The sequence below is a fragment of the Lissotriton vulgaris genome, chromosome 8, assembly GCF_964263255.1.
Source record: "Lissotriton vulgaris chromosome 8, aLisVul1.2, whole genome shotgun sequence".
In the NCBI taxonomy this organism is placed as follows: Eukaryota; Metazoa; Chordata; class Amphibia; order Caudata; family Salamandridae; genus Lissotriton; species Lissotriton vulgaris.
This window is the reverse complement of record NC_141696.1, coordinates 744,443,359-744,465,535: the sequence shown is the minus strand read 5'-3', so window position 1 is coordinate 744,465,535 and position 22,177 is coordinate 744,443,359. Positions and strand designations below refer to the sequence as shown.

General features: G+C 46.0%; 1 protein-coding gene across 1 annotated transcript in view; it reads right to left on the bottom strand.

Annotated features, from left to right (window-relative positions):
- LOC147697944 (uncharacterized) overlaps positions 1 to 22,177 on the bottom strand; it is a 1,308,576-nt gene that overhangs the window by 222,786 nt on the left and 1,063,613 nt on the right. Inside the window, exon 18 of the mRNA XM_086936165.1 lies at positions 3,490 to 3,598. Within this exon, the coding sequence (XP_086792291.1) occupies positions 3,490 to 3,598 (109 nt within the window). The remainder of the gene's footprint in view (positions 1 to 3,489; positions 3,599 to 22,177) is intronic.

Below are 22,177 nucleotides of genomic sequence, written 5' to 3'. Positions count from 1 at the left end.
AAGTTCGATAGGCTTTGACCAACATCCTATCCAGCTCTTTAGCATCTCTTCCCTGCATTGTCTCACTGCCATAAGTTATTGAGGGGAGAAGTTTAGCCAGAACTACCTTCAATAAGGGAATCAATGTCAGTCCCATCCGTTTGTTTGCAAGATTTTTCATCATTAAGGCAGTTAACAGACCTTTCCTTTGTATTTCCTCTTTTTGGCGCCTGAAGGAGCCTTCCTTGTCAAATACAACCCCTAGGTACTTATACTCCCTGGCATGGTCGATTTTGATGCCGCCAAGGAACCAATGTTTCTGTATGCTCTTTTTGCTGTTGATTGACATTGTCTTTGTTTTGGATAAGTTTATTTTTAAGTTATTTTCTTTTGCGTAGGTTTGCATTTCAATAGGTAGATGTTGCAGGCCAACATAAGTATGACTTAGAAGAACTACGTCATCTGCGTACATGAGATTGGTTAGAGTTTTACCTCCTAACCTGGGAGCATGGAAGTTGCAGGCATCCAGCCGATTAGGAAGGTCAGCCATAAATAAATTAAAAAGGTTGGCGCAAGCACACAACCTTGCTTCAATCCTTTTGTGGTTGGTACTTTCGAGGAGAGACTGAGATTTACTGGACATGGCATCTCCTACATTGGTCATCTTGGTCGATCACAGTTGAAAGTATCAGGGAAATGTGTAACATGCACGTTTGAGGTTCTGTAGGTGTGCTCAGATCCAACTGGATCCAGTTACAGCTTCATTTCATGAGGTTGTTTGTTTTTCTTCGAATCTTGCTGTGGAAGGATTGCATATGTGAACTGCTAGACATTATTTGACAGCATTTAGCCTTTTTTGCGACACTTATAGATATTTCACTTTAAGTGGTGTCTCAATTCCTGACTGCTTTTGTTAATGCATTCCTCTGTGATTTACCTCAACCTGATGTGAGTTTAGTGGATGGCTCCACTTTATAAATCCATGCAGAGTTGTAAGGTCAAGTAACTTAATCTTAGAACTTTTTTCCTAGTGGCAATTACTTCACACAGGAGGCTTTTTCTAAAGAGTATGCAGTCATTTGAGGATTCCATATATTAATTCTTTCCGAGTGTGGCAGACTGAATCCACCACATTGTCTACCCATTGTAAATCATGAGGCAGGTCCATATAACAGGCTACAGGGGCTAGTGACATCCATTCCATCCATTTATCCTGCACCACCACAATGGCTAAGATTACAAAAAGCATAACTAACAAAAAAACCCAATACAAATAAAAATACATATCCCAGGAAAATAACAGATGAGTACATTATGTTATCCTAATGACTACATACTGGGAAATTACTTATGTGAACTTCTCCCAAAGCATCTCCGAAAGAAGGATGGTGGCGAACCACCCTAAGATTTTGTTACACTAAGAAATTCGACTAGAGTGCTTTGCCAAATTGTAATTGTGCCTGGTCCTCCACTGCTTGGCAAATGGTCTGAATCTGAACTTCCTTTAAGAAAGAAGAGGTAGCTGCCTTTTTTTATTTTGTCAACAAGGCCTCAGACACTTCAGATGGGATTTTACCTTTGTTCAATAAATGAAGTGAATGAGAAGCCTCTTGGAATCTTTTCTTTGCAGTCACTCCTTCCATTTGGATGATTAAGAAGGATGGAATGAAGGTAGGGGGATAATCTGTGGTAACAGATTCATCAAAATTACCTTTGATAAGAAGGAAGTTTCACTCTCATGGTTACTTTATTCTTAGAGAAGATACTGAAAGGGAGGAAATGCTGAGACCCTGATGCTACTTCACTCTTCTTGCTGAAGTGGATATAACAGCTCTGTTTTATATATAAGACATATATGCAGCCAAGAATACAGGGTGGTTCTGAATGGAGGTAAGGCTAATACCTGGTTAAGATCCCACAACGAAATTCTCAAGAGAGTAGTGGGACCTTGTGCTGAAGACATTTCGGGAATATAGACAAATCTGGCAATTTGAAAAGGGAAAGGGATACATTGGTCTAATGAAGAATTGTCAATCAAAATCACTGCCTGTTTTGCCATAGTGCATCAGCTGCTGTGGCAAACCAGAATGCAGTGTGAGCTGAAATGTTGGTGTGGCCCTCTAACCATTAATTTTTGTTTTCCAGAAACCAACTGTCAAAGCAGAAGTTGTTTTCTAAAAACATTTTAACTTTCCTAACCTGAATGTAGTTTTCTCCCTGCATGTGTGAACCATTGTTCTTTCCCCTATCGCTGTTTGTTACATCCCCGGTCTGTAACAAAATCACAATCTGGATCATGATTTGAGCACGCGCCCAGAACTTTGAATAAACATTTACGATAGAGTTAGTAGGCCCAGGCTGGGAAATAAGAGCCTTGACCTGAGTTTCCAACCAATTGTGAGGCTGTTTTATTATTCTGTATTCCTCAAGACATCAATGGTGAGGTACTTTGATGCAGCAAAGAAACTGAAAGTGATAAGCCAAGCTTATCTGCAGATCTGAACAGAAACACATACCTAGACCATTCAACAGTACTTGTTCTGCTACTCCAAATGGTTATCAATAAGCACTGTTCAGGGACCTGTGACCTTGGATAGTCCTATTACTTGGGGTCCACAGAATGAGCACTTGAGGAAAGTGCAAAGAGATGAATGTTATGTTGTTAAGATGTGCCACCATGATGTGAAGAATTAGCCAGATAGCTGCACACCAGCTGGAAACAGGACACCATTTCCAGCTCACATAGAAAGTGCTTTGGACAAAAGGGGATTCAAGATACAACCCTGACAGAAGATACATGGAGGAGGTTAGTTTCCCTAGGTGTAGGTCCTAAATGTAAAATGAGGGACTTCAGGAAATTATGAATCTAGAAGTATTGCTTACTTCATGACAGAAACATCACAACAACCAGTAGTATGATAACCATTCATGGAACCAAGGACCAGCAGTGCACTGTTCTGTCAGAGAATTAGCATGAGATGGGCGTGAAAGCAGTACAAGAATGTTTCAGGAAATGGATGCCAGAGGATAGAATTAAATTGAAACAATGTATCTCAGGATTTAAATTGATTGCCTGCACTGACAGCACAATGAAAGTCGACTTTGTATGCTGTATTGCAAAACATGGACCTGGCATAGTCGATGGGTATCAATTTTTTGGACAGGTTTCGTTCTACAATTGCCTACATTAAATTTGGGTTGATGTTTGAAAAAACACTCCCAGAACAAAACCTCCGAAGCCTTGAAATGTAAAAGATTTGTGGATTAACAAGTTTATAATAGCAACAAATATCTTAAAGGCTGAGCATTTACAAAGAACATTTGGATAAGCTTTACAAATACAAATGTCAACGACAACATTCAGAGAACTACATGCGTGTTCTCTATAAATCAGGCTATAATTTAAAGATAAAACCCACGTTCTGTTCTGTTTCAAGCCCTGGAATATTCATCTGCAAGTGGGAACAGTGATTCTAAACACATAAGAGACTGTAGGAAAATAAAACTTACTTTGGTTTACTTGGGCAGGAGTCATTTGAAGCATACCTTGGTGGCAATTGTAACTTGCAAATGTAGGTTGGACATGATGGTCCACATTCCTGATTCACGTTTTGTCTCCCTAAAAAATATATACTATATAAGAAGTGTGGCATATTTATATAGAACACACTACATGGGTTAGAGTGTACATATGTTTTCACACTGTTTTGATACTTTATGGTAGCGTTCAGAATATTGTGTTTCCTAAGCACTTTGTCAACACAGTAAATCACTCTGAAATATCAAAGATACCAATTAAATGAGAAGTTTTGTTTAGCAGAAACCATGGTACAATTTGATCCTGGGCACCCATCTTATACCATCATGTGCCGATAAACTGAAATGGGTGTGTAGCTTTTCAAAAGGTGCAATGTACTTACTCACTACATCCTACACCACCAGTGTGACTTTCCACTTAGCTCTGAAACTAATAGTTCTGAAATTATTAGTAACTAATTATTAAGCTTTTAAGTATGTAATTACGGGCATGAACTAGTAAGCCCTAGAAGAGCACCTCTATCTTTTAAAGCGCACACTCACAACATCTTGGAACCATTCACATCACGACCCTCATTGTCATTCCTTAAGTTATCTAGGTAGAAAGCAGATTTAGCAAAACATCCAAAGATTCTCATTCTTACTCCACTCCGCACAATTAACCATCCAAATAGTATCCTGCCCTAATACTCAATTTCCCAGGCCTCGCATATGAAACTTCATCTTTCATGTCATTCTGCCAACACCTATCTGAGGAAGTAAACACAGACTACGTGGAAATCACCAGACTACTTAGCAATCACTGGACTCATTGAATAAGTTGTTAATTCCTTGGCCTCATTTAAAAGATTCAAATGTAAAAACCACAAATGACTTTCCATTTGGTGGTTCCATTTGGTCATGCATCCATTAATAAGGAGGGTTTTTCTATTTGGAACTCCCTTTGTAAATTTTGAAGACCAGGCAAAAGTATAGTTAGCCTTCCATTTGCTTACAATTTCTGTCTCCCACAGTGACCCGGGCTAGTTGCTTAGATGCCTAAAACTAGCTTTGCCCACATCCTAAGTCACCACTATGACATTATTATATTCTCTCCTAGGCTTTCCCATCTTGTCATCACCATACAAGCTTTTTGGTTCTTGTTGATAAATACTTCCTGTTACCAAGCCAAAGTTTCGGACCCACTGTGCTCTGAGGTAACGTACTTATAGTACGTTGTGCATAAAAAACCCACAATTATGACGAAAATAGCAAAAGCGACAGCAGCAACAACAATATTAGTAATAATATCATACATTGAAGACTACTAGTTCTACCAAAACGGGCTCAAATCTCCGGCTCCTCAAAAAACCTTACGCCAAACAATAAGTACTCATCACTCTTCTTGATCCGTTTCCTCAAGATAGTAATAACTAAGTGAACACACACAACAACATATGGGTCCCCACAACTTCACTTCATTCCCTTTACTTCTGCCTACATTCACTTCACACCTAATGTCTAATCTTGCACCTTAACATAAGGCTAACAATTTCCCTATCTAATTTAGATTTAGTACCACTAAATTTAAATAGTAACTTGCATCCCACTCCTAAATGTAGTAATTTTAAAGTATAATAATTAGGCTAATAAATAATTTTATAATGCAATACATTAAATGTACCTGTTTCTATCCCTAAATTAATTATCTTAATTTAAAATAATACATCTTATTCTAAACTATTACAAACTGTTTCCCAATTATATGAAGTAGTTACATTTTAATGTTACTTAATCTTGTTAATGCTAATCTTCATTTAAAATGCACTCAATTAAAATATTTTTTTGAAAATATTGAAGAAAATGACTTAGTTAAATACACTGTAACCCTCAACTACTTTTATTGATGCAAATACTCAACAATTTACAGTAATACTACCTCTAACTTAAACAAAGAACATTATTATCAATGATTTTTTTAATGTTTTTGTCTGGCTATATTCAACTCTAGCTTATTGGACAATCGCATGTTATCAATTTGCACAATCAGTAGTAATAAAGGAAAGTGGGCTTTGAGACAGCCACATTCAGCCTCTGATTTTTATAAATTTTTCATGGTTTGTGATATTCCATATGGACTGTTTCCAATAGGTTCTGGTGAGGAGGTATCATGTAGTCCATTTGTTAAACTGCAAATGCAGTTTCAAATGAAGCTTGCTTCTGTGAACCAGTCTATTATCTCTGATGTATTTATTTTGCTGAGAAAATATATTTATTGCTACTTGATGACTTTGTTGTCTAGGAACTGTGTACTGTTGTGATACCAAAGCCTTTCATAACGACACAGTGCTATTTGCTAATGACCTTTCCTCATGTATTTCTTTTACTTTGGTTTCATGACAATATGCTGTTGGATTTACAGGCATTTTTTGTTCACAAAGTAAAGACGTGCTGTGCCTAGAGTTTTTAGATGTTGCCTACAAACAGATTTGAGCTGTTTGTTGTTGAAGGATCTATTATGAACAATACTATGTATATTTACCCTCCGATAACAATACTCACAGCTTTGGGCTAAATTACGGAGAACATAATGGCCAAACAGCTATTGTGACATCTAATGGAATTCTACTGTGTGAATCTATGGCAAGTAGAATTTTTTCCTTGTATGGGTTTGAGTGAGGCTTGCCTTTTGCTATTAAGTAAGATCCTTTCTTGATCAGGGTGATTCGAGAGCTCTTTGTTTTATAAACCAAAATGTATTGTTTTAGTATAACATAACATTAAGATACAAAACACATTCACAGTATTAAAATTCATCCAGGAGAGTAGTGAACTTCGTCATACCACATTAAATGCCAACAGGAACATAACAGTCCCATCATCTCCCCCATATCGTTCAGTAATTATGTGGTAACCTATTACTGACTCGCAAAATATGGATTGTGAGTGACTATTAGGAAGGGATATGCCAAGGGATTCACTTCCAAGTAGAGTCGCAAAAGCATGCACAATTGTTTTGCAACTGGAATGCAGTCGCAAAACAATCACAGTTTATCTCCTACTTCAAGTAGGTGGTAAGCCAGTTCCAAACGGGAAGGTCCTCTTTTTGACTGGCAGCGGAAAAAAAATTCAAGAGCAGGCAGTGGTCCCACGGTCCACTGCCCACTTTTCATAAATAAAACAGAAACGTTTAAGTGATTCTTTTTGAACCACATCCCGTTTTCCTTTAATAAAAACAGGCTGCATTTAAAAAAAAAAGCTGCTTTGTTTGAAAGCAATCACAGATATGGTGGTCTGCGGTCCCTGCAGGCCACCATCCCTGTATAATTGCCCATTTCCAATGGGTCAAACATTGCAACCTGCCTCATGAATATTGATGAGGCAGGTAATTTGCGACCCAGTTGAGAATCACTAATGTGTCTGAGACACATTGGTAAATTTTATTTTGCAATTCGCAAGTTTTGAGTTGCTAAAAATTGTTTGTGAGTCGCAAAATGAAATGGTCATACATGTTCCCCATGAATGCAAGCATTTCCAGAAGGGTAAACCCAACTTGTGTCACTGGAACCTGGGTATGAGGCAGTACAAAATGGGACTGGTCCCAGTACCACATTTTTCACCATAAATACTCCATAAAGAAATGAAAAAACATATAAGACAACCACGTTGTAAATTAAGAAGTTCAATGTTATTTAATCACACTGAACATAAGATTGTATCAAAACATTAGCATGAATATGTGCCCCAAATGGAAAGGAAAGGGGAGTTGAAGGAGGGTATAGTGATTGTAGTGAAGGTAAGAGGGTTTATAGAGAAAGTAAGGTGCAAATCTCATAATTCCTGACATAAAACAAACAACAGCTCAACCTTAATTCACATGAATCAAAAAATGTCCATATAATGTGTAGCCATGCTTTAAAATAATATCACAGTGCAATATCGCTGTTGATTAGGCTGGCGAGCAGTAAAGATGTTGACGTTTCGACCCCAAACATACTGTAGGTTTCTAAATTCCTTACGGAAGGTCTTCCTCAGGACTGAAGTGAAAGGGAAGGAAGGGCACCATAAATTATGCCAGGACGGGATTTGATCAAGGAAATGATGGGCGCGTAGGCTCCAGAAGGCAGAAAACAAAAAATGGCACTCAGACAGGGCGAATCATTAACATGTCGCTCCCAATTGCATCTGTGTAAAGCCACCTTAGTTGGCCAGATCTCAAGAACTACACCGAAATGTTTGGAATATCTTGAAAAATTAAACAATCACTAGGCCGTCCACTCAGGTCATGATGGCAGCTCTGCGAGAAAAGATATTCCAAACATCTCGGTGTAATTCTTGAGGTCCTCTTTCCTTTCCATTTGGGGCACATATTCATGCTAATGTTTTGATAAAAACTTATGTTCAGTGTGATTAAATAACATTGAACTTCTTAATTTACAACGTGGTTGTCTTATGTTAAAAGTTATGTTATGTTATGTTATGTTAAAAGTACTTATTCAGCGCATGGACACCAGACGGTTTCATGGCGCTAGAGACAACGGGGAGAATAAGGGTGCGGAATTACACAAAGGCCTGCCGGAAGAGATGAGTTTTAAGTGAACATTTAAAAAGAGCGTAACTGGGAGAGGATCTAAGTTCGCTCGGAAGTGAATTCCATAGTCTAGGAGCCAAAAACGCGAATCGGAGGCCACCATGCTTTTTGCGTTTAACTGCTGGAATGGTGAGGAGGTTGTGATGGGAGGAGCGCAAATCACGGGAAGGAATGTACCGGCACATTCTGGAAGCAACAAAAGCAGGACCTTGAGCATGTAGCGCCTTGAATATGGTGCAGCCGAGTTTAAAGATACACCGCTTGGCAACTGGCAGCCAGTTGAGTTTCTTTAGTAGCGGGGAGATGTGTAGATGTTTTGGCTGACAGAAGATTACCTGGCTGCCTGATTTTGCACGAGTTGCAAGCGGCGCAACTGGTAGGCAGGAATGCCAGAGTAAAGAGCGTTGGCGAAGTCAATGCGAGATGTAATCAAGGCTATGATGACCAGCATGAGAGCCTCGTAGACAGAAACCTACAGATTTTACGGATCCTGCGAAGATGGAAAAAGCAGGCTGAGGTGACAGCGCTAATCTGAGGTTTCATTGAGAGGTCTTTGCAAATGATAACGCCAAGACTCTTCACAGAGTCAGCTGGAAGGGGAGGGGTGCCCAGAGAGGATGGCCAGAAACTGGCATTCCAGGGGTTAGCGAGTCCCCTGGTTAATACAAGTTCAGTTTTATCGGGATTTAACTTCAGCTGGCTCTGATACATCCACTCACTAATGGAGAGCATGGTAGATTGAAAATTAGCGCGGGATGTGGAGGTGGATTCAAGATTAAAAACCAGCTGGAGGTCATCCGCGTAATTAAAGATGGTAACTGGGCTATTGCAGAGAGAGGCAATCAGGGGCTGCATATAGAGATTGAACAAGAGAGGTGATAAGGCAGAACCCTGGGGGACTCCGCAGGTCAGACTGGATCGAGGTGCTACAAAGGTAGACAGATGGACCCCCTGAGTGCGCCGATGTAAAAATGATCGGATCCAGTCAAAGGCCCGACCCTGTACACCGGCGTTGTTGACACGGTCGATCAACAGATCGTGATCGACCGTGTCAAAGGCCGCAGATAGATCCAATAGCACGATTGCCTGGGAGATGTTATTATCAGCACCCTTTCTGAGCTCATCCATCACTGCCAGAATGACCGATCCGGTGGAGTGGGCTGGCCTAAAGCCCGCCTGCTGAGGGTCAAGGACCTTAGAGTTCTCAATAAAAGAACTAAGACAGTTGGTGACGTGAGTCTCTAGGATCTTACCTAGGTAGGGAAGCAGGGAGATGGGGCGAAAATTGGCCAGGACCAGAGGATCAGCGTTAGGCTTTTTCAGGATAGGGACCACCGCTGCGTGTTTAAAGGAGTCGGGGACGATGCCTATAGCTAAGGATTCGTTAAGAAGTGTAAGTGGAGGGTCAGGGCAGGCAAGAAAGGCTGCTTTGAGAATCTGCGGGAGGGCAGCAGTCATTTGGCGAGCCCGAGCTCACTTTGTTTGGTAGAGCCACAAAGTCACTTTTAGTGATAGGGGGAAAGGCAGCCACTGAAAATGAGTTCTGAGAGGGAGGGGTCGGGCAGAGGGAAAGGAAGGGCTAGGGATGTTATTTTTTATGGTGATAATTTTGTCAATAAAATATGAATTAAGGGAGTCACAAAGTGATTGTGAGGGGACAGATTGAAGAGTCACCCTATCAGGTTGTGTGAGCTCGTTCACAATGGAGAAAATATCTTTTAGCTTGGATGCAGAGTTTAGGATTATTTGGGAAAAGTATAACTTTTTTGCCTGAAGAATGGAGTTTTTATATAGTTTTAACAGCGCAACATATTTAGATTTTACTTCGGGTGTGTAGGTACGGCGCGAGCGGCGCTCAGCTTGGCGGAGTGTCAGTTTATCCTTTTTTAGTTGGTCAGTGAACCAACGTTGGGTGTCGTGGGGACGTTTGAACTTAATCTTTTGCAGGGGGGCCACCTTGTCGCTGGCTGCTTTGAGACAGGATTCGAGGCGAGAGGCCTGGTTGCAGGGGACGGAGGCAGCCAATAGCGAGTGAAAATCTTCTAGGTTAGCCCGTTTCCAATTATGGGCTATGATGTTAGTTGCGGGGGTCAGAGGAACAAAGGGAATGAAGCCAATGCAAAAGAAATAAAAAAATGATCGGACCAGGAAAAGGGGTAAATGGAAGGAGGGGTGATATCGATATTGGAACTCCCGACTTGGTCAAGAGTATGACCCTTTATATGTGTAGGAACATGAATATGCTGGGAGAAGTTCAGACCCAGCAAAAGATCGGAGAATTCTACCGAGAGATTACTCTCGCGGGTGTCCGAGGGCCAATAGTTGAAATCCCTCATAATGACAACCCTGGCGTGATTTATAACCAGCTGAGAGATTAAGTCCCCGCATAACTGAGGAAAAAGGGGCATAGGTTCAGGTGGACGATAAAACAGTGCACAGACAAGGGAGGATCTAGCAGAGGAGAGTTTCAGGATGAGGCTGTCGACCCTGGGGAGAGAAACCTCTTCCAGGATCGTGAACTTGAACTTATATGTTTTAAAATTTCTTTATGGTGAATAATTTGGTACTGGGACCAATCCTATTTTGTACTGCCATAAATGCAAGCTTCAACTGCTTACTCCTTCAAATGTATTCTATTTTTATTAATATTCTATTTATCGTAAAGCATTTTTTATAATAAACACATTTTTATTGATTTTACAAAGAAAAGACACCAACATTGCATCACAAACCCATGAAAGTACATTACTAGATTACAGAAGGACTCTGTGCAGCTTACCAGGCCGATACTATTGAAACACAATTATTTGGCAATTGAACAAACCCCTCAATGATCACCTCACCTCCCCCAACCATTTCCACCATACTCTGTGGTATTTCTTGGGACACCCACGTGCTTCATACGTAACTTTCTCCTGCGTAGCGCACCAATCCACTCCAGCCCGCCATCGTCAAACACTCAGGGGCTCAGGGCATTTCCATGAGGCCACAATGTCTCTCTTAGCCACCACCAGTGCTGTAGCTAGGAATAACTTCTCGTTCCTAGACCCGTCCAATCCGTCAGTAATACCCAGAATTGCGTGCTTTGGTTCATGGGGGACCTCCCACCCCAAGATTTCAGTAAGCTCTACCTCTATTTCCCTCCAGAATCGCACCAGGTTGGGACAGGCCCACACCATGTTAAGGAAGTGGTCCGGCTCGTGACCGCATCTAGTAAAGCTGGGGTCGGACTAACCCCGCCCGATGTAGGCGCGCTTGGGGTGAGATATACTGGACCAGGCGCAGCCTAGCGGATGCAGTGACTGTTCTAGGAGCCATACGGGCATCACACCAGTTCTCTTCCTCTAGGGGGTCCACCCAGTCCTCCCACTGAGCCTGCAGTAGATCTAAGGAGTTGGGAGTATTGTTAATCAGTGTTCGATAGATACGTGAAATGCCACCCTTCCCCAGATCCCCCATCGTTATTTGAGCTTCAGGTGGGCTGTGGTCAGGAAGTTGTGTTCCCGTTGCAAGATGTGAGCGGATTGCATGACGCAGTTGCAGGTACCTGTACAATTGTGATTGGTGCAAGGAGAAACTCTTTTGGAGGTCTCCAAAGGAACGCATATGGTCTCCCAGCTGCGAAATGCCTATGAGATCCCAAGCCCTGAAGCCCTGCAACTCGTTCACTTCTTTGAACCAGGTCCCATTCCACAATGGAGTGCACTGAGACAGCATGTGTGTCCATTTGGTGTGTCGCAGTGCAGCCCGCCGGGCCAGCAACACAGAGCGCGTCACCTCGGGAAAGCGAGTGGGAATATTGGCCCCGTACAGCATGGACTGAATCTTATCATAGCCTAGCTCTCCCAGCTCGAGCCTATACCCCAGGTCCGACCAACCCTCGTTGAACCAGTCATGTATAGAGAGGAGTCGCGTAGCAAGATATTATAAGTAGACATGAGTCATTCCTAGGCCCCTGTCAAACGAAGGGATCCTACAAGTATTCAGCACCAGTCAGGATCTACCTTTCCCCCACAAAAACTTGGTGGCTAGACAATCTAATTTGTTAAACCAAGTTTTAGGAAAGAACAAGGGAGTATTTTGAAGGACGTAAAGGAAGCGGGGGAGGATCATCATTTTAAAAAGGGCCACCCTTCCATGGGGTTCAGGGCCAGCGACTGCCACTTCTGGAGGTCCACCTTGGCATGTTTCACCAGAGGAGTACCAGTGAGGGCCCAGCTCAGCTCAGGGAGCAGGGTCATCCGGATCCCCAATATTTAAAGGATTGACGGCATAGAAGTATGTAAGATTGCCAGTCAAAGCAATCCCTAGACAAATGGAGGGGGACCAGAACCAATTTATCAGGGTTCAACCGGAGGCCAGAAGCCCGTTCAAAGGAATGCAAGATGCGAAGACAATGTGGACCTGATATATAGGGCAATTTTGTCTGGCTCGGTGTTGGGCCATTCCCACCCCGCACGTGCTCACACGACTGCATCAGGGACACCAAGGGTCCATCACCAAGGCAAAAAGCAGAGGGGAGAGAGGGCAGTCCTGCCTCGTTCCCCTGCAAATAGAGAAGGGTTCTGATTGGGTCCCATTTACAAGGACTCGAGCTCTCAGAAATGCGTACAGAACCCTGATCATGGCTGGGAACCGAGGCCCATTCTCTCCAAAACGTCTCAAAGAAACTCCAAATCCACCGAGTTGAAGGCCTTCTCGAAGTCTAAAAGGAGAATCGGCAGGTATGGGTTTAGTAGGTGACGGTGGGCCAGAGCGGATTGCAGTCTATGAAGACAATGCCGGGTTCCACGTTAGGGCATGAACCCTCACTGGTCGGGATGAACCAGCGCGGACAAGTGGGGTTTAAGCCGCTGGGCGAGTATGGCGACGTACACCTTGGTCTCCATGTTGATGAGTGTGATTGGGCAATAGTTGGCACAACAGGGCGAGGGCAGCTGGGATTTAGGCAGAACCACAATGGTGACCATGTCTATCTCACGAGGGAAGGAGCCCTTCTCCACCGCCTCCGAATACAGTCCCACCAGGTGGGGCACAAATGTCTTCCGGTAATGGCCGTAATATTCCTGGGGGAGACCGTCTGGACCCGGTGTCTTGCCGGAAGAAATAAGGCTGATCGCTTTCCAATCTCCTCGTGGGTGATAGGGTGATCACGGTCAGCTTTAGTGGTGGGGTCTATACATGGGAGGCTGCCACCTCCATTCACCAGCAGATCCAAGAGAGAGAGGGTGGGGGATCTGGCCTCCTAGAGCTGCCAATAATAGATGGCAAAAGCCTGGGCCATGTCCATGGGGGAGCAGCACAACGAATCGTCCTGTGCCACAATCTCGGGAATTATGCAGTTCGCCCTAGGGTACGTAGCGAGGTGGTGAAGGAGTGACCCATTCTTGTCACCCCAACCGTACACCCTGGCCACGGATGAATGCCAAAGGAGTCTGGCCGCGTCCAGCGACAACTGCCTTATCTGCAAGCGAAGCCGGGCTAGAAGTCTCGTACCCGAAGCGTCATGGGGTCGGGCCGGGGTACGCTCCAGGCACAGAGCTTTCCTCTCCCGCGTGGTAATTTGCTCCAACCGGCCCTGCCATTGGATTTGAGCTGGCCCTTGGCAACCCCTCTAATCGTGGCCTTGCCTGCCTCACACAGGGTACCCGGTGAGGAAACAGACCCATCGTTAGAGAGGAAGTAGTGCTTGAGTTTCCGCCTCACCACCTTCTGAAAGTCTTTATCCTGAAGGAACAAAGTGTTTAGCCTCCATGTCTGTTGGGCAAAAGCCGGGGGGGGGACCCGTGTGAAGCAACACAGGGGAGTGATCAGAGATGCCTCTTGGAAGGAGTGAGACGTCTTGAATCAGGAGGCAGTCCGTTGATGGAGCGAAGATGGTGTCAATACATGCCTGGGTGTGGAGTGCCGCCGAGGTGTGTGTAAATTGTTTAGAATTCAGGTGCCTAAACATGCCAAGCATCACACTTCCCCAGGGATTCGGCCCAAGCCGCCAGGTGTTTTGCTTGTGCAGTTCTACAAGGGGAAGGGGGGCTGGTTATGTCAAGATCAGGTGCAGAGACTGCATGAAAGTCACCCCCAAAGAAGGTGGGACTGAGAGGCAAGGAAGCCATAAGGTCGGCAAAATCGGCTAGGGTCGCCGTCACCATTGATGGGGGGGAATAGAGTGATATGAGGTTGAGGGGATGACCATTCAACGTGCCACTGAGGGCCACCAAGGTGCCCTGGGCGTCGAGGGTTGTCCGGACTGTCACAAAAGGAAGGGAGCGCTTCACCAGAATCGCCACCCTGAGGGAGCCACGAGTGAACCCTAAATGCCAAGCTCTATCGTACCGTATCACGCCAAAAAGGGGCAATGGTTCCCCAGCAGGTGTGTTTCTTGCAGCAACAAAATGTCCACCCCTAAACGCTGTGTGTGACGTAAGACAGCCATACATTTGAAACGATCCAAGAGACAGTTAATGTTCCAAGACATGAAGCACAGGGAGGTGCTTAATGATGGCCTGTCAGGCATAGCGGCTGTAGGTGTATGGTAGTGAGTCCCCAAGGGGGGGTGTAGTGGTCGTGACAGACATCACCGGACGGAAAAATTTGTCAGGGGTGGATACTGCTTGTCCCAATATGCGCCGATTAGAGTGATGTGCGAGTGCTGGTGTGACAAAACCAAAAAACAGGAACAACAAAGTGAAAGAAAAGATTTGGGGCAATGGCCCCGAATCCCCAGTCCCCCCACCCCCCAACCTACACAGGAATGGAAGCATCTGTCACCCCAACAGTAAACTAGTGAAGGGACACCCAAACTACAACGCTTGGAAATGGGAAAGCGTGGAGGACCCCTCATCTTATCAGGATATGCTTTCAGATTTGTAAGTTCAGTCTCCGCCCATGGAGCCAAGCCTTGCAGGCAGAGACCCCATCAGGCAGGGTCTTTCAGGAGCATCGACATGCGGGAGAGATCTGTGTCCGGAAGGTCAATGAAAGAAGGCCGCGGCGAGGCACCACCTCGGTCCAGGCGTCCAGAGGAGTCAGACTGCCCCCCGGCAAGGGATCCATCAGAGGGCTGTATGGGCTGTCATGGGGATTGGCCCGGTTGGGAGTCTGACCTGGCCTGCCTCTGACCATGACTCCTGCGTGAGCAGTGACAATGAGGCTGGGGAGTGAAGGGTGTGGGCCGAATAAGTTCCCCATCCACCCCCGCAAGGAATGGCTGGTCAGCAATGTGCAGAGGGTGCTCCTCCATCGCCCAGGGCCAAGCTGCCATAGGATTGTCAAAGAACATGATCTTGTTGGCGAACACCACACGCAGGCGTGCCGGGAAAAGGAGCCTATACAGGATGTTAAGCACCCTCAGCTTTTGTTTAACTTCCCCAACGGAGTGGTGTTGACCATGGACCTACCGGGTGTAGTCCCGGAAGATAATGATTGTGTCATTTTTGTGGTGGAGCCCCTGCTGTTTGCGAGCTTCGGACAGGATGGCATAAAGTTAAGGACCCTCATTATGACTGGTCGGGGGCCATTCCTGGTAGCAGTTTGCGAGCGAGAGACCGATGGGCCCGCTCAGTCGCCAACCATGGAGAAAGAGATCCCTCGGGGACCCACGATGTTAACCACTTCTCCAGGAACTCTGCCGCGTGACCCTGCTCCGCCCCCTCCGGGAAACACCCCAGGCGGAGGTTGTTGCGCCGGGACCTGTTTTCAGCGTCCTCCGCCCGGCGATGCAGTTCTTGGATACGCAACTGAAGACTAGCCACCTGCCCCTTGAGTTGTTGGACATCGTCCTCGATGGTGGAGATCCGGCTACCAGTTTACTTAATCTGGGCAGGTCTTGCCGGATGAGGGTCATGTCCAAGTGATGTGGTCATGTCCCCCGGTCTTCTCCAACCTGCACAGTCTGCAAATGGGAGAGGTCGGGCCAACTAGGGGCAGCAAGGGTCCCACACAAGACCCCTCCACTGCTGGATAAATGCAGCAGAACATTTCCACCAAAGTACCCCGGCCCAGGGTGCGCCGCGCCGCGCAGCTCCAGCGCCTGCCTCCACCATCGGCAATGGGGGGGCCGGCCCAGGTCCTACTCAATCAGGTCGGATCACATGCACCACACAGCCATACGAGGCCAGCCTCATCTCGGTGGGTTTTGTATGTTTGCATCCATAGATGTACCTAGTGGTACATCAGGTGTTCCCCCCTTCGTTCTGACCCTTCCTGTCGCCCATTGGAATGTTGAGTATCTGAGTTGACAGTTGGTTGTATCCATTGAGATTGGATATAGATGTTGGGGGGCGCAGCCATCATCCCAAACCCCCACCGCTACCACCGGGACTCACTCACACTGCCACCTCCTGTTCGGCGACTCTGGGACACTCCCAGGCCCCTCCGGTGTCGAGGCAGCTACGGCCTCCTCCGCTGCCCAATGTGGCAGCCGACGTTGCGGCTACGGCCACCTCCGCTGCCTGATGCGGCAGCCGACGTTATGGCTATGGGCTCCTCCGCCACCAGATGCAGCAGCCGGCGTTGCGGCTGCCCCCTTGGAAGGATCGCAGAGGCACAATACAGGCCGCTCAGGCGCCACGCACTCCGCACACCTCTGCCAGAGCTGGTGCGTGGGGGAAAACCAGGTGGCAGGGAGAAGAGGCACTTGGAAGGGGGCCCCAGCAACGGTCCCAGACCACCACCACCAGGACTCACCCGCTTCACAGCCACGAACAGAAGCCTCTGAGTCCTCCGCTGATCTTCCGGCCTCAAAGGGAGTGCAGCCTTTATTTCTCACCCACGCTGCCTGATGTGGCAACCGAGGCTGCTGCAGCACCGTTAGGAGGGCCTCTGGCCGTGAATCACGTCTGGGCCACTGAGGCTCCTCACACACAGGTCCACCCCAGCCAGCACCGATGTGGGAAAGCCAGGCGGCGAGGGGATGAGTCCATCGAGTTTACAGTTGCTCCTCTCTAGGATGGACAGCCAAGGCGCTCCCCTCACTCACAGCAGCACATGCGGGTCCGAGAAGGGCACCACGGGGGCAGCCAGGACCGCAATCACCAGAGAGGGGCTGTCATTTTGCGGGCGAGGTGCAATGTTCCGGTTCTCAGTGGCAGGACGGCTCAGCGAAAGTCCAGAAGTCCCGGAGGTACAGCCAGGGCTGATCGGCCGCACACACAGCAAGGTACACCGCTGGATGGCGTGATTCAGGAAAGGATTACGGGCAGATGGCTCAGGGGTCCCGGAACACTCTTAAAGTGCGTCCACCATCTTGGCTTAGCAAGCCACACCCTCTAACGTAAAGCATCTTAACATCATTTTATTAATATTTGATATTTTCTTTTCCCACAAGACTAGATTTTTTCACATTTATATTTCCTGCTGTGGCTTGTAAGCAACAAATATAATCTGTTGATATATGCTAAACCCACTGATCTATAGGAAGAAAAACATGTGCATTTATTATTAGCATAATGTATTTGTGCTTCTACTTTACAATACTGTAGCTTGTAAGGAATACGTCTTTGAAAATTGTATAATTTGTCCTAATATAACTAACTTTTATACACTATATAAAACTTTATAAATAAATAAATAAATACCATTTGTAAACTCCTAATTCCAAATCACTCATTCATAGCATACTGTTACAATCTATTCCTAACCTGAAATACCAATTGTACCTAGCCTAATTTACCACACCCATTGATCATACCTAACTTATCATACTTACCATACTAACCAACATACAATACCTAATAAACCATACCTGCCTCCTACACCAAGTAAACCATACTAAACATACCATACCTAGTCACTGTATGACCTACTATAGCTGATAAACGTATCATAGTGACCATACCTACCAATAATAACCACACACATATGTACCATACCTACATACCATCAGGGCTATTCACAAAGGCAACACACACTTGTGAGTAATTTACATGTGCAATTTACTTTTACGCTTTGGGGTAACTTTACTACAATAAGGTTTTCACAAAATCCTAGTGTAACGTTACTCAAAAGTGGAGCCTTACATTTTTCCATCCCCACAGAATAGGGCATGGAGTCAGAATAATTGTAATTTATGACGTATAGTTACTACTTGTAACTTATGACCGTAATGCTTGTCTACTGGAACCTCCACACTCGTTGTGGGGTGAAGCAGGGACTACGCATGATCGTGAATAGGAGACTTCTGCACATGGGATGGAGACCTCCATATGGTAGTGAATAGAAGACTTCTGCATTGCAATGAATTGGAAAATGGTATACACTTGAAAAAAATCAGACACACTTAGCAAACATTCCCTTAAGACACATAAATACTGTACAAGTCGTAGGATCTCCTTCTTTTCTCTTCAACATTTATTTCTGCAGCGGTTGTGTCCTGCATCTTTCTCTTTGAAGGATGCTCCCCATCTTGAAGAGTAAGATACATTTCAATGAGGAGAGGACAGTCATTGTAGGTACATTTGTGGTGAAATGCTACAAGCAACTACATGGACTTCATTCCTTCTCCCTCACTGGAACCAAAAATGGAGCCTATTGGCAGCAGGTCTCTGGCTGTGTCAATACATTGTGGGAGGAGTTCCAGACCATGAGGGACATTAAAAAAAATAGCAAGATGAGAGGAGGCAGCAAAGGAGAAGCTCTCCAGGATTCAGCTAACCCATGATCTTCTTGAAGGACCAAACTCGAACCCGGCTCTGCCTCATCCTCTAGAGAAGGGCATCCTCTCCATAATACACTTTTGCCTGCTATATGAGCTGCCACTTCAGGATGGCACTAATGTGGTGCCAGGTAAGATTTTAACCACTCACCTACTCTCCATAGCTTCAAAGTTTCCAAGTTTCATGCATGACTAGGTAAGCCAATCCCTGTATTTTCTTTGAATTCTCGGTCTTGTAGTCCTGGCTCTATACTGAGATCAAAAAGAGTACAAGTCCCAAAAGAAAAAGCTGGTACTGAGCTAGATAGTCACATATGGACCTGGAAAACTTGGTAGCTATGATTCTCTCGATCTCTAAAAAACCAAACCTCCAAACACTCATCCATACATGCCCTTAACTCATACTTTCACTGATTGTTGCACATCATATATATACTGACCGTAAACACCCTCTAACACAAACCCTAACAATTGTGAAATCTTGTATTAATATTTATTTTGCTACTCTTCAAACTGCCAGATTGATTGCTTCAGCTGGGCGGAGGTCAGTGCAACTGCAACAGGACAACACACAGGGCAGGTCTTGCAACACAAGCCGCCTATACAGACAGATATGTCTCTATACTTACAAGCTGACTAATACACTAAGGGCCTTCATTTATGAGAAGTGACGCATTGCTGCATGAAAGCAGCGATGCGTCACTTCTCAATGTGCCCTCCTTGCAACATGATTGATGCGTCATATTTACTGTATGACGCATCATGTTGCAAGGAGTTACAGATACGTCAGTATTTGTGACGTATCTGAATGGCGCAAAAGTGACGCTTTGCAGGAGTGTGTCACAAAAGTGACCCAACTCCAGCAATGTGTCCTTTCACATGGGGCAAGACCCATGTGAAAAGGTTTGCGTCAGTCTTACGCCTCTTGTGAGGCAGGCATAAGATATTGACGCATTTGCACCCTAGAAGTGGTGCAGCGTCACTTCTATGAGGCTTACTTACATGCAGTGGCGGCTGGTGCATAGGGACAAATAGGGTGCTGGCCCACTAGCCTCGGGAGTCGGATCGGGGAGGAAGACAAGAGAGACACGTAACACACGCAATGCAGCAGCGTCAAATCAATGAAGTGCTCACTGCCCCGTGTGTCGCAAATTTATTTTTTCTGACTCCGACTGCTCTGCTCTCCTCAAGGGACAGACGATGACGAGGTCACAGGAGGTCATGTGCTGGGCCGAGGCGAGGAATATTGCTTGCCCTGGAAGCACAAATGCGGAAAAAGTGAAGTCACCACCAAGGGAGTGGTTCAAGAAAGGGGAAACTGCCTGCCCCCAAATGAGCGCCCATGCTGCGCCCCAGGCGTCTCCAGCAGAGCGCCACTGAACCCAGCAGCAAGGGGTAGGGCAGTGGGTGGCAACAACCGGACACTCCCCTTGCCCTCGCGCCACTCCCAGGCCTCCTGATTGGACAATGGGAGGCGGGAGCCCATGCACTGCGCAGGACGGACACCGGCACTGACCACAGCCAGAGCACCACACCGCAGAACACTCTCGCCCTCCAGCCCCCACACGCCACAGGCCCGGATGTGCCTCCCGAGCAGAGATCGATGCCACCACTTGGCAAATGGATCACGCAAAACAAACAGTGCGGTGGGTGGCGCCCATGAACACCCACAAATTCAATGCAGGCTGTGTTGAAAACCGATTGACTCGGCAGCTAGGAAAAGCACAAGCAGAGCGACACCAGGTAAGCACAAAACGAAACAATCCAAGCCCTGCCTGGATTGGCTCCACACTGCAACCAGCTCGCTCCCCATGGCAACACACATGGCATGCCTGCATGGGGGAAACCATAGCCCCAATGCCAAGCATGCCCTCCTCTCCAATCAAACTACGATCTTCATGATTCTCTTCCCCTGCGCCACCACATTCTCGCACTAGCCAGGCTTCAACCAGAGCCTTGAGAGGAGGTGCGAAAATGAAAGACCGACTGCGGTGGTGAGCGACTGCAGTGCAGAAGTCCCCAGAGTAGCGCGCGTGTACAGTACCTTCACGAATTCCCGAATATGGCTTAAGTGGCCCAATCCAAAATGAGGCACCAGGCATTGTCTCCGCTCGGCAGAAGCCAGCCGAACCCTCCTGAGCCCCCTCCCGCCACTGTGCAGCCAACTCGGACCTCAATGCCACACCACCCTCAAACGACACCAGCCGCCTCTGCTCACGTGGGAAAGCCCACCCTGCATACATTATACCTGACGCAGGTATAATGTAGCGCAGGGGTTACAAAGTGACGCATCTGCTTAGATGCGTCACTTTGTAAATAGGGCGCAACAGGAGGCATACTTTACACCGTTGATGAGTCACAAAAAGTGATGCAACTGAAGCGCAAAACTGTCACAAGGCCTCATAATTAAGGCTCTAAACATGATTTTTTAAATTCAAAACAAAAATGCCAAGATAAGTTTTGCCATGTTTTTTAATTGCACTAACATCTAACCTTTTCATGTATACTGGTACACTCACTGGAAGAGCCACTAAGGGCTAGAGGACTTCAAAGCCCATAAGTCATCCTATCAGCAGGAGGCAAGGGCTGCTTCCTGCAACATTGGACAGACACATAAAACTGTGATTACTTACCCGTGGCACAGGAAGCACATGGGAAGTGCATGGACACATGGCTGGGCTAAGCCCGGGCCCAGAGAGGGCCTGTCAGAGCCCAGAGGAGGCTGGGCCACGCACCTGGCTCAGTGCCTCTGAGAGGTGATTACGCCTATATATGTAGTCCGGCTAGAGGAAACATTTACTTATCTGGGGCTCTCCCAGTTAATTACAACTCCCACACATGAACGAGGACATACTCTTGACCTGGCCTGGACCTCTTCCCCCCGAATAAGGCTCATGGACATCAGCCCTTGTGAGTGGTTGGACCACTCCCATATTAATTTATTACTTCCCACCACCAATAATAAGGATCCTAGTAAGGCTCCAGACCGGAAACTCGTTCGCAAGTGGACGGAAATAGATGGTCCCTCGCTGATAAGCACTCTGTATTTTAAAAGTCGTCTGTTTTTAACGTATCGGCGTATGTACATTGTATGAGCCTCTGGTTAATGTATGTATATATGTGTGTCTTTTATGGCCAACTGGCCGAAATAAAGAAATAAATAAAATAAAAGATAAGCACTCTCCGAGAATGCCCACTTAAAAAGCCTGAGACAGCAAACATTAATGAATGGGCTGAAGCCACATCCAGCCGGCTCCGTGCTGCTATTGACATAATTGCCCCAGTAAAAAGAATAAATATCAATGTGAAAGGGAAAGGCGCCCCATGGTTCACGGAAGAGCTTAGGACCCTAAAACACGCACTGCGTCATCTTGAGCGCCGCTGGCGGAAAAACTATGATCCGCCGGCTCTAATAGAATATAGGGCTAAAATCGCTGTGT